Below are 12,546 nucleotides of genomic sequence, written 5' to 3'. Positions count from 1 at the left end.
GGTAAGTAAGGGAGTATAAACAATTGAGTTGAGAAAATTACCACTAGAGTGGCCTTTGCCTTAACCTGCCTATTGGGGTAGTGGGACACTTTTGAAAACATTGGGACGGACGGACAGCTTCCAAGTTTATCACGCGATGGTGTCGCCATCTCGAAGCCTTATCTTATAAATACATGTATTCTTGAAATCAGTCAAATTTCCCGCCCTTTCTTTTAGTTCCTTTGGTTGCATCGGGATGGCGCCACAAGCGCGTCAAATAGTTAATTGGGTCTTCCCGCCTTTTCTTTTAGTTCCTTTGGTTGCATCGGGATGGCGCCACAAGCGCGTGATATAGTTATATAGTTTATTGAGTTTGGGAGTCCGGGACTCTCGTTTGTAACATCGTCTGCTCCATCAATTGAACTTTTTCATCAAAAGTTGAGAAGCCATGGATGAAAAATGATTTTAATATTTCGTTAAGTTTTTATTTAATTTTAATGATGAGTGATTCTCGGGATTTAAAAAAAGATGAATCTGACAGCGTCAAGAAAGTTATTCATTCATATCCATTAGTAAAGGTAAGAATTTAATAATATAATAACCGTAATCTAAATCACGACCGAGGCTTAACTGAAACGCTTTTGCTTTTTGACATTCCTTAAGCCTTGGTTTTGACAACTGCCTGCTTAGAAATTGAAAACGGTGTTTATAGTTTAAATTTAACCGCTTTTATCGTTGTTTAAACGTTTCCTACTAATAATTAACGCTTACTAACGCTAATTATCAATTTGGTTTGACACAACAAACAAACAAACGTCTCAGCATTCTGATATGAATGAGGAAATGATTGTTGAAACCTTGGAACTTTGTGTCACGGCTTGCGAGAAATACTCTGCCAATAATGAGATGGCAGCTAAATTAATTAAGGAAAGTATGGATAAACGTTACGGAGTGGCTTGGCACGCCGTGGTGGGGGAAGGCTTTGGTTTGGAAGTAACCCACGAATCAAATACCCTCTTGTACATGTTCTTTGCCGGAAATTTGGCCATCTGTGTTTGGAAATGCTCCTAGTCCAGTCTTTTACTAACAATTTGTAAAAAATGCTTATTCTTTTTGAGTCCATTTCAACAACGTTTATTTTACATGTCAGTTGGTAGTACAATTGTATAATAATTAATTTAATTTAGCACATTGAGAAAGAGAGTTTTTGGGCTCTGATTAATTAAATTTAATCAAAGATATTTAGCAATTTGATTGTTTCTAGTCATATTTATATATAAAAAAGAAATTGCGGGCCAAATTTTTGCCAAAAAAAATAAAGAGAATTAAAACAGAGCTTAAAAAATCCTAGCCACCACAAATTGAGCTTAGGTTATTAAATGTTTACTCAAAAATATTTATTTACGTACAAATATTTATTTATTTATTTATTTATTTATTCAATCTCAAATATTGTATATTGTATTTGAGGAAGGAAAGAAAAAAAAGAATTAAAAGATTTCTGCACTTTTAATTATTTAAAAAAAATAATTGTTTATTAATTTATTTTAAAATAATTAAAGTAAATGGGAGCTTAATTAATTAATTAACAATTAATTAATTAAAGTAAATGGGAGGTTAATTAATTAATTAACAATTAGTTAATTAAAGTAAATGGGAGGTTAATTAATTGATTAACAATTAATTAATTAAAGTAAATGGGAGGTTAATTAATTGATTAACAATTAATTAATTAATTAAAGTAAATGGGAGGTTAATTAATTGATTAACAATTAATTAATTGATTAACAATTAATTAATTGAAGTAAATGGGAGGTTAATTAATTGATCAACAATTAATTAATTAATTAAAGTAAATGGGAGGTTAATTAATTAACAATTAATTTTAATTAAATAGTTTTGCACTTTAATTGTTTAGAGAAGAAAACAAAAAACAATTAAGATTAAAGTGTATTAATATTTATTTAAAATTAAATGAAAATTAATTAATTAATTAACATTCAATTAATTAATTTCTTTATCCTTTTAATTAAGGAATGCAGAGGTAAGGAGGTAATTAACTATTTGGCGGAAGATTTTGTTGTTCAGGGGGTGAAGAGGCCGTGAATGGAGGTCCATCCCATCTCTCGTGACTTCCAGGAACCATATTGGTGATGACCACGTGAGTGGCTTGCACTTTTTCATTCTTTGGGGGGATTAAACACGTCCTGTACGTCACTGAGTCACCCTCCCTGGGTACCACCTCTCCATCAATGCTACGGTAAAAACACACGCTAATTAAATTGCTTCTAAGGTTAATTAAAACAGGGTTAATTATTAATTAACTAATTACTCTGAAATATGAAAGAATATGTCCTGAGCATCAGTTTGGGAGGGTGTAATGAATCCGTGTCCCTTTTGACGCGAGAAACACTTGATTTTACCCCTTTGCTCGGGATTAGATAGTGCTCTTTCCGAACTATGATGATGTCAAGTTATTTATTTAATTAGGATAGTGTTTTGGTTGGTTAATTTGTTCTAATGAGGGGGACTATTTGTTTTGGTTAATTACTTACGCGGAGAATGTCCTTGTCCTTCTGGTTATAATGGGACTGGGGATTTGAAAGTATTGTCCTCCTGGAGAACCAAAAGGGGAAGCCGATGATGATCTTGTTGGCGAGTTTGGAAGATCCAAACTTTTATCAACGTGAATTTGCAACTTATTCGGTTTAAACGGAATGTTTACGGGGTCCGCCATCATAAAATTAACAAATAAACGATAATTAACGCGTCAAATTTCACCCGAAACTCTTCAAAACACGGGATATCCTTAAAAGTAGGCTTAGTACAAATCTGCCCGTTTTTTCTCTATGTCAGCGTTGCCAGATTGAAAAAACGAAATTATGGTATTCTCGCTCCAAAATTATTGAATTCTTGGCAAAATTATGGTACGGCTGGTAAAGCCCTTTTAGGCATAGCGTGATCAAGTGGGCTATGTTCAAGGACGTGCTAGCCGCCTTCCTATCCTACCCATAGATATATATACGGGTCTAGATACACTTCCCCTCTGTTAGGCCCTTTAAAAAATGCGGAGGTGAGAACTAGCAGTCGACGCTTTACGGCGGGGGAATTAGATCCAAACGCCATCTATTGAGAGTTTCAAGAAACAAAAAAACGAAAAATTCGAATATGGAAAGCGCGGGAAATTCAAATTAGGCTTAACTTTTCAAATAGCTTTACGTATTTCTGATCTCCTTTATACGTGTAATTATGTTCTTAAGTGAAATAAATAGTTTTTATGTAAAAGAAGTAGTGTTTTTAATGAAATGTTAGTGAAATAAGGCATTAAAGATGGTTAACAGTTGTTCTTATTTACAAAATGATTTGCTTACGAACAGAATAAGAGGACCTCCCCTTCAGATTAGGAAATAGTTTTACTTTGAACAAACATTCGCTTAAATCTCTTTAAATATCAGCTGTTATTGCAAAGCATCAGCACGCCCGCTGGCAAAAGTTATTTATCGAATTTTTTAGCTTTCAAAATTCAGCGATAGATGGCGCACTAGGTATCTTCCCCCGGGAAAATCGCGTCGACTGCTAGCTGTCATCTCCGTATTTTCCCCGATTCAGTAGGGTATCTAGACCCGTATATATATCTATGGTCGTATTATTTAGGTTGTTGTTCTAAAACACGATTGGTTTTTCACACACACGAGTACATTTCTTAATTTAGCGCCTAATTAACACGTAATTATACATTAATTACTATAATGAATGCAAAACCGTTGAAAACACGACTCGAAGATGACCATAGATATATATACGGGTCTAGATACCCTACTGAATCGGGGAAAATACGGAGATGACAGCTAGCAGTCGACGCGATTTTCCCGGGGGAAGATACCTAGTGCGCCATCTATCGCTGAATTTTGAAAGCTAAAAAATTCGATAAATAACTTTTGCCAGCGGGCGTGCTGATGCTTTGCAATAACAGCTGATATTTAAAGAGATTTAAGCGAATGTTTGTTCAAAGTAAAACTATTTCCTAATCTGAAGGGGAGGTCCTCTTATTCTGTTCGTAAGCAAATCATTTTGTAAATAAGAACAACTGTTAACCATCTTTAATGCCTTATTTCACTAACATTTCATTAAAAACACTACTTCTTTTACATAAAAACTATTTATTTCACTTAAGAACATAATTACACGTATAAAGGAGATCAGAAATACGTAAAGCTATTTGAAAAGTTAAGCCTAATTTGAATTTCCCGCGCTTTCCATATTCGAGTTTTTCGTTTTTTTGTTTCTTGAAACTCTCAATAGATGGCGTTTGGATCTAATTCCCCCGCCGTAAAGCGTCGACTGCTAGTTCTCACCTCCGCATTTTTTAAAGGGCCTAACAGAGGGGAAGTGTATCTAGACCCGTATATATATCTATGATCCTACCCTATCATCCATCCTTGCCGTGAGACCACTATTGGGTTTCGTCTCGCAACTTCCAAGAAGTAGTATACAATAAATTTCTAGGAATAGTATTTACGGTATACCTTGAAAAATTATTGAAAATATGGTACTAACAGTAAAATTATTGAATTTATGGTACTATTTAAAAAATTATTGAATTTATGGTACCAAATATCAAAATTATTGTGTTTTTGCGTACCATAATGGTACATAGTAGAAATTATGGTACACTGTGAATTTCGAGGTGAAATTATGGTATTGTACCATAATTATGGTACATCTGGCAACGCTGCTCTATGTAAACAATATAGGCCTTTTTAGAATTATATAGTAGCTATTTCAGTTCCGCCTTTGGCAACGTTAAATATCGAAATACGGTCAAAGCTAGTTGGAAAGTAGCTCTCCTCTCATTCGAAAAGGCCTATCGTATTAATTCTAACAGATGGCGCGCGCATCTAGAAGCGAGTTGCGTTCGTGACGTCAGAGACCGGCTTACCACCGCCGGAATTTGAAATATATTAACGCGACAGGAGAAACTTACAAATAAAAATAATTTAAACAACGAATAAAGTTTAGTGCGGAAATAATTTTAATTTAATATATTACAAGCGTTTAACAAATTAATTTTAATAGAGTTTCATTTAATATTGTACAGAATTTGTTAAGCCTTTGCTGACTTGACTTTTGGTCTATTTTTTTAAGCCTTTGCTGACTTTAGGTCTATTTTTCGTTAAGCCTAATTGAAGCTTTTTATTTTTATTTGAAAATACTTAAATATAATTTATATTAATTAGTTTAAATTAATTTAATTTAATTTAAACAATCAAGAGGATGAGAAAAATATTTCTTGTATGAGTTTCTGCGTGTCCTGGGGAGAGGTGACGGAATGGGAAATGGTCCTGGGGTCAATGAAGATCTCGTAATCATTACCACCCTCCATTGTTTTGTCCCCAAAAAAATATATTTTTTCAAAACCCTCTTTTTGCACAAAACTCAGACAGTAGCTCTTGTCCCAACTCTCGGGATAGACGTCAATACTTATTTGCCCACCTTTTAATTATAATAAGTAATTAATTAATTTAAGCTTTAACAATTAAACTATAGGTAACAATTATTACCTATAGCAAACTTGAGACCAGATTCTGGAAATTCTTTTTTTAAAGCCACAACAAAATTATCCCGAATCTTATGTTCCTAAAATGTTCTTAATGTTTAATTTAGGTTTAATTAAGATTGGGGAGGTGTTAATTAACGTTAAGTACCTGATCATATTTTGCAAACTGTTCCCTTTCTACTTGTGAACAACTACGGCCTACTGGACAAATATTGATTAAACTATCACGGAATTCTATAAAGTTGCCCCTGGAAATTAAATTTATTCATTTTACACGCCTTTCCCACCTCCCCCCATGCGTGCGCCAAGGCTTAATGATTGGCTATTTTTAACTGATCAAAATAATGCGTCGTCTGCTTCAAGGTTTCAATATTTTCTACTCTGAAGCAGACGACGCATTATTTAAACCCTGATTTGTCAGTTTAAAAATTGCCAGGCGTTAAGCCTTGGCGCACGCCCAATGCGTGTGCCAAGGCTTAATGACTGGCTACCGGGCGTTAAGCCTTGGCGCCCACCTAAGGTGTATTTTCTTACCTTTTGACTGGAAGCTTTAAGGTTGACATGTATTTCATGCAAAAGTTTATTAGTTCTTGTAGTTTTTCTTCCCCCATGTATTTTAAAATACTCTTCCAAAAATAGGCATAAATTAGGCTTAACTTTCGTCTACTGACCTCTGACCTTTACCTCTTTATGGTAATCTTCCCCTTGTTTAAAAGCCACAAGACCATTTTCAGAAAATACAAAATCAAACTTTTTTAGGGCTAAAAGATAATTAAACTTGTGTAATTAATTAATTTTAATCGCGTTAAATAATATTCACCATTAAAACCTCCCATTTGTTCAGAGATTTTTGTGATATCCGAACCTCCTACTAAACCTACACAAACCTTTGAGGATAATTTTGTTAACATATTTTCCATATCACTCGTGATCCTCTATAATACGGCGTTAATTTTAATTATTTATATAATTACTTTAATTAAATCGCGTTACTTTTCGGGGAAGGGTCAGGGTGCCATCCACGTCAAAAAGGCAAATTGTTTTAGAATCTCGGTCCATGTTGCTAAGCCTCGCGTTGGAATAACTTAATTGACGTTTAATTTGAACTAAACTACGTCTAAAAACTGTCGGAATTATTGCGTATTCAGTTCCAGTGATTATTACACGTGGCCCGCCGTAAATAGCTGATAAATTTGGGCCTGAAATGAATAATTTGGCAAGTTTGATCGCTGCCAGGGTGTGACGCAACTATTACACGATGACAGCCGGTCTAGACAAGCAGACGAATTATTATACGCAAATTCGCGCGTGCTTGAATATCATTGGATGATGAATTTAGGCGCGAAAAACTGTCAGACTAATAAAATTATGCGCGTGAGACGGGCGGGAAATTCGTATAGAATTTGTGCACGCGTTGTGTGCCCGCGTCGCGCCCTTTTAGTTCAAGGTTCATTTAAATATCGCTGGAGGAATTTCAAATTATTGCGCTAAGCCTTTTTCAAACGAAAACTCGACGGTTTAACATAACCCAATTACGTCAATTTTATATAAATATATCAGTTTTTAATTAATTATGGGAAAAAATGTCTTTATAGCGATAATATCTTATTAACCTCGTTTCTATATAATTTTATTTCTTAACCCTTGGCCTCGAAGAATCTAGAAAGAAAAACAAATCTCTCTCTCTTTATCACATTCTTGTATTAGGCTTAAATAAACCACACTTTCGCTACATTTACATTTGAGTTTGCCAATCCTTTATTTACCGAAAAAATTTAGCATTGACGTAAACCTGATTCAAATTTTAATTAAAAGCGGTAAAGAAGGTTGTTGTAGATGTAGAAACCTTGACGATGGAAAGTTGCTCGCAGTCTAACTGGCACCGGGCTAACGCGTAATTTCGGGTGGGCCCAAAATATGTATTGGCCCAAAAATTTCTTGCGCCGCCAACAGATAACAAAATTTATCGCGAGTTTATAAATCCTTTACATGAATATTGAACAAACGTAGTTCAAAATGTTTATTCTGGCAGAAGTATTAGATGTTTTAAGAGGGATTCGAAGGGAGAGGGAAATTGCTACTCAATTATCGGCTACTCATGCGCAGTAGAGTTTTTTTTTAGGGAGGGGGGATGCGAAATAGGAGTGAAATAAAAACATCCCTGATTCTGGCGGCCGCCTCTACCCTAATATTCACGAGTTGATGGAATAAATTCCAATATTGCCTTTATCTTAAAGTAGAGGGGGGGATGTAAATAAATTTGAGTAGTGTAAATTTCAATTTCGATGTATTTGAAATGAAATAATTTTATTGGACCATATTACTTTCTCCGGGTAAGTTCGTAGTTTTGAGATGCGACTAGAAAATCCTGTTTTCTTTCTTTTTTAAAAAGGTTAAAAAATCATACCCGCTAAATTCTTTTGAAAGAATGAAAACATATTTCGAAATTGTTAATAGCTCATCATCATAACCGCTTAAGGAGTATAAAAAAATTAAAAGTCTCTACGTCATCCTAATTAAATTGTTTTGCCAAAAAAGAACGAAAAAATAATAAAGACCATTTTTTGGGGGGTTTTTAAAATAAAAAGCGGGTGAATGAAAGATATTTGGGGTGAATCACGCGCTGTTGTTATCTGGTGTTTTTTGACTTGTTGACTTGACGATTCCGAAATTTTCCCAATTGCTTTTTTGTCCTCGTTGAAGCCGCGAGTTTGCCATTTCTGGCCCTCCCTCCCTCTCCCAAATCCCAGAATGTAATTTTAGGTTTTGGTAATTATAAATTTTTTTAGATTAAATATTTAAAAAAGGGCTTCTTCACGGAGAGGTACGTCGGTTGACGGAGCATTTAAGAAATCCGTGTTAGTTTTCTTTGCATTCCAATTTTTAATGTCAACGAGTGGACTCGATCGAGTCGCCAATAAGAGGACCAGGAGAAGCTCGCGCCCACTACAATCTAGCAGGTACGTATCAGCTCTGCTAATGGTAATGGTAATAGTAATTACTGAGTGGAAGTTGGGTTTGGTTAAGCCTATTTGTGAGACAAAGGAACACGTTGAGTCGAAATTTATCTCAAAGTTGGATCTTCTTAAATTGAAGTATCCTTGAATCGAGTCCAAGTAACTTAGTCCATACCGTTGGTATGACGTCAACCCGACCTGACCCCCCTCGTGTATTTAAGGCTTGGGTTTGTTAGAGTTTTGATGCGGTTATGGTTTGGGTTACGTTAGGTTAGGTTAGGTTCTGTGGGGGGACAGTCGTGTTTACTGTCTTGTAGCCATTGCCGGGATAGCTTGAAAAGGGTTAAAGGTCACTGTTATCAATGACACTTGAAAGAATTAAGGCCCGGGGCGAGTCAATGACATTTCTTATCACGGACACTTTGAACTTAAAGTGGGCGCGTGGCGTGGTGTCATTGTAGGAATAAACCTCCGCCAGGAAGAAGAACATTGTCAGCTTCCTATCTTGAAATTAATTTAAATGTCGACGGAGGGAAAAAAGGATTCTTGTCGGGCGGCGTCTTCCGTCTTGGGTTCAGCCGATTCTTACGGGACCTTTCCGGCCCGAGACGACGAGTCTCGTCCATGGATCTCCAAGAGCGTCCAAGTTAAGAGTCGACCCACTTCTCCGTGTTCAGACTCCTCTAAACGCAACGATTTGCAAAGGGGAATGTCCCTCCCCTTGACGTTATCCTTCGGCAAGAGATACGCCATTAGACAACTGGAGTAAGTCCCCCAAACCCTTCCTTGGCGTTGACGACGGTAGTTAATTAGCGCGTCTCTAATTAATTTAGTGACGTTCCACGCATAAATATTGACCGGGCCGTCATGGACCAACAGAATTTGGAATTATGGGAAGCGGATGATCTGTGGTATTCGGAACGGTTCGGTGCTTTGCGCAAATGGCGTAAATGCGTCCCGTGCAGGGAATGGATTAGCGATTTTAATTGCGCCAATTGGTGCCGAGACACGATTCCCATTGTAAAATGGTTACCCGATTACGCCTTCAGAGAGAATATCATCCCGGATATCATCGCCGGATTAACCGTCGCGGTTATGCAAGTACCTCAAGGTCCGTGGTACACAACTAGTCCTTTTTACGTGAACTAGTAATTAACTCGGGGCTTCGTTTAGGTATGGCGTACGCCATGTTGGCCAATGTTCCGCCGGTGGTTGGTTTGTACACTTCCTTCTTCCCAGCTTTGGTCTACTTCATCTTCGGGACATCTCGACACGGGTCCATAGGGACCTTCGCACTCATTTCCATGTTAACTAACACTGCCATGGAAGACGTGGCCGGGACTCTCCGAAAAGAGCGCATGGCCCGTCTTTTCCCAAACGGGACCATTCCCAGTCTGACTGGTTACGGTAATGGAACTGATCAGTCTTCATCCTCGACGTCTTCGGATGTTTTTATGCCGAGTGACGAAGAATTGGGTATTGACTCCGTTGAGATCGCGGTTGTCGTGGCCTTCATCGTCGGTATGGCTGAGATCTTCATGGGGATCGCGCGAATGGGGTACTTGACCGTTCTGATGTCCGATAAGATGATCAGCGGACTTATTACGGGTACCGCCGTTCAAGTACTTACCTCTCAAGTAAAATCCATCACGGGTGTCGCCGTTCACAAGTACTCTGGCATTTTTAATACCATATACGTAAGTAATTAAGATTCTTGCTGCGGGTTACCGTTTTAATCACGATTCGGGCCGTGGGGGGAACCTTCAGACTTGGATGTCTTTTTGGAAGAATATCGCCAGTATCAATTGGGGCGTGGTACTGGTTAGCGTCTTGTCTTTCGTCTTCCTAATGGTCATCAAGTTCGTGGTGGACCCCATCTTCAAGAGGAAGACCAATGTGCCCTTCCCATCCGAGCTTCTATTGATTATTTTTGTCACGGCCTTTTCTTACGGTGTCAACTTCCACCAGAAGTTCGACATGGACATAATTGGAGACATACCAACAGGGTAAGTAACTTGCAATGACTTGGGGTTAAGATGGTGCCGCGTTTAGGCTTAGCGTAGTCAAAATAAATGTTCTTTCGGTGTCGTTGTATTCTATTCTTAGGTTGGTACCTCCAAAGATTCCGACGTTCAGTTTCATCCCGGATTTGTTAACGGGCAGCGCTATGGTGACCATCGTCGGCGTCTCTTTGTCCTTGTCCATAGTCATGTCTTACGGTAGGAAGCACAATTACCCGGTGGACTCCAACCAGGAGTTGATCGCTTATGGGGCCGCCAACGTCTTCGGTTCCTTCTTCAGTTGCATTCCTTGCAGTATATCTTTGTCCAGGAGCGCCGTCCTGGACAGCGCCGGCGCCAAGACGCAAATTGCCACCTTCGTCTCCTGTCTCGTCTTATTGGTAGTCATACTCCTTCTGGGACCACTCTTCTCCTCGTTACCAGACGTAAGTACAAGTACTTTTTCGTAATTTGGTGCATGGTTTGGGAACCCAAAGTACTTAGGAAGTTGTCGCGTTGTTTTAGGCGGTTCTTTCAATTATAATCGTGGTGGCGTTGCGTTCGATGTTGGCGGGGGTGGCGGACTTGATTCCCGCTTGGCGAGCCTCTAAGTCGGAGGCCTTCGTTTGGTTGTCCACCTTCTTGGGTGTCATCCTCTTGGACATCGACTACGGTTTGGGCATCGGGGTCTTCGTCTCTTTGGCTTGTTTCTTGTTGAAAGCGCACAAACCCGGCGAGATCTTCTTATTGGGACGACTGGGACAGACCGAGATCTACTTGAACATTGACAAGTATCGCGATTCGGTGGCCGAAGTCGAGTCCCTCAAGATCTACGGCGTTCCCGGACCAATTTACTTCGGAAACAGGGAATTCGTTAAGACCGAGATCCTCAAGGGTGTCGATAATGCCCAGGATGGTAAGTGCGACCCTTTTATTAAGTTCTAAGTAATTAATTTTAACACGGATTGATGGAGATGGTTCGGAACTTAATCTAGCGGAAGGTATCACGCATGTGGTCATTTCGTTTGCGGCGGTCAGTTTTATCGACAGTGGGGGCGTGGAGGCCATTAAGACCTTGAGTAAGGAGTTGGAGGAACGAGGGGTCGTCATGTTCTTGGCCGCGCCCACCGGTAAGTCCATCTTGTTTCCTTCTCTTTAACGCTAAAACCTCGGTCCCCTCTAAAATGCACCCCCCTTTGACGTCTTAACTTATTGACGACCCTATCTTTATTTTTGGTGGTCAACCTAAGATTGCGTTTTGAGCTCGATGCAAAAGTGCGATTACTTCCCGGACATGTCGTCCAAATCGGTGGTGTTCCCCTCGATCCACGACGCTGTTGTTCGCGCCATTCACCGACCGCACCCCATCCCCGCCAATCACCAGCTGCAGCGAGACAATCAAAGATCACCCAATGACGATCGAGCTATTTAGTGACCTATTTTTTAAAATATCGGGACTGGCGATTGTGATGCGTCGCTTTTTAAATGAATGCAAGAACGAATTGGCCTTATTCCTGATCAACGCCACCGAGGCGTAGCGGCGACTTTTGGAACTATAATAATACGGTAGCCAATTACAGGTGGCGCTGGAGCCGATGGACTCTGATGGAGATCTGTTATTTTCTCTATTTTGAATCATGTGAATAGCCAAGGCTTAACAAGCGATATAGTTTCAAAAGTATTAAAAGTTGATTTTACCTTTCTTATTCTGTCTAATATTATGAAATAAGACTTTCGGAGTAAGTTTTCATTCGATTTTGGTCTATTTGGAGATTATTCGGTTAATAATAATTATTTAAAACATGTTTTTTGAAGTTGAAGCGGTAATAATCAAAACAGAGAAAATAACATCTCCATCAGAGCCCATCGACTCCAGCGCCACCTCTGATTGGCTACCGTATTATTATAGTTCCAAAAGTCGCCGCTACGCCTCGGTGGCGTTGATCAGGAATAAGGCCAATTATGAAGCCAACTATTTTAATATAGGAACCTTTGTAAATAAATAATTAAATATAATAAAATTGATTTTATTCAAAATTAGAATGAATTACTT

General features: G+C 38.5%; 4 protein-coding genes across 4 annotated transcripts; 2 read left to right on the top strand and 2 right to left on the bottom strand.

Moving 5' to 3' along the window:
* Positions 1 to 372: 372 nt before the first annotated feature.
* On the top strand, positions 373 to 1,299 carry LOC149653921 (dynein axonemal light chain 4-like). Its single transcript, XM_089846891.1, has 2 exons — positions 373 to 557; positions 802 to 1,299. The coding sequence occupies exons 1-2, from the start codon at positions 432 to 434 to the stop codon at positions 1,048 to 1,050; spliced, it is 375 nt and encodes a 124-aa protein (XP_089703017.1). The 5' UTR covers positions 373 to 431; the 3' UTR covers positions 1,051 to 1,299.
* On the bottom strand, positions 1,098 to 2,843 carry LOC149653920 (cold shock domain-containing protein CG9705). Its single transcript, XM_089846890.1, has 3 exons — positions 2,535 to 2,843; positions 2,312 to 2,437; positions 1,098 to 2,234 (listed from the first exon to the last, which is right to left on the bottom strand). The coding sequence occupies exons 1-3, from the start codon at positions 2,717 to 2,719 to the stop codon at positions 2,036 to 2,038; spliced, it is 510 nt and encodes a 169-aa protein (XP_089703016.1). The 5' UTR covers positions 2,720 to 2,843; the 3' UTR covers positions 1,098 to 2,035.
* A 2,145-nt stretch (positions 2,844 to 4,988) lies between these two features.
* Pmm2 (phosphomannomutase) lies at positions 4,989 to 7,191 on the bottom strand. The gene is made up of 7 exons (XM_089846889.1): positions 6,530 to 7,191; positions 6,357 to 6,471; positions 6,221 to 6,297; positions 6,071 to 6,162; positions 5,685 to 5,784; positions 5,541 to 5,616; positions 4,989 to 5,472 (listed from the first exon to the last, which is right to left on the bottom strand). The coding sequence occupies exons 1-7, from the start codon at positions 6,593 to 6,595 to the stop codon at positions 5,246 to 5,248; spliced, it is 753 nt and encodes a 250-aa protein (XP_089703015.1). The 5' UTR covers positions 6,596 to 7,191; the 3' UTR covers positions 4,989 to 5,245.
* Positions 7,192 to 8,132: 941 nt separating this feature from the next.
* LOC149653918 (prestin-like) lies at positions 8,133 to 12,530 on the top strand. Its single transcript, XM_089846888.1, has 10 exons — positions 8,133 to 8,496; positions 8,955 to 9,258; positions 9,327 to 9,604; positions 9,667 to 10,190; positions 10,261 to 10,499; positions 10,600 to 10,939; positions 11,019 to 11,409; positions 11,489 to 11,623; positions 11,744 to 11,997; positions 12,456 to 12,530. Exons 2-9 carry the CDS (start codon positions 9,014 to 9,016, stop codon positions 11,923 to 11,925), a joined length of 2,334 nt encoding a protein of 777 aa, XP_089703014.1. The 5' UTR covers positions 8,133 to 8,496; positions 8,955 to 9,013; the 3' UTR covers positions 11,926 to 11,997; positions 12,456 to 12,530.
* Positions 12,531 to 12,546: the final 16 nt, after the last annotated feature.

This window comes from Phalangium opilio, unplaced genomic scaffold (genome assembly GCF_054372755.1).
Source record: "Phalangium opilio isolate 3A_F unplaced genomic scaffold, DU_Popi_V2 ptg000081l_1, whole genome shotgun sequence".
Taxonomy (NCBI): domain Eukaryota; kingdom Metazoa; phylum Arthropoda; class Arachnida; order Opiliones; family Phalangiidae; genus Phalangium; species Phalangium opilio.
Note: the sequence above shows the minus strand (reverse complement) of the source record. Positions and strands in the feature narration are given on the sequence as shown.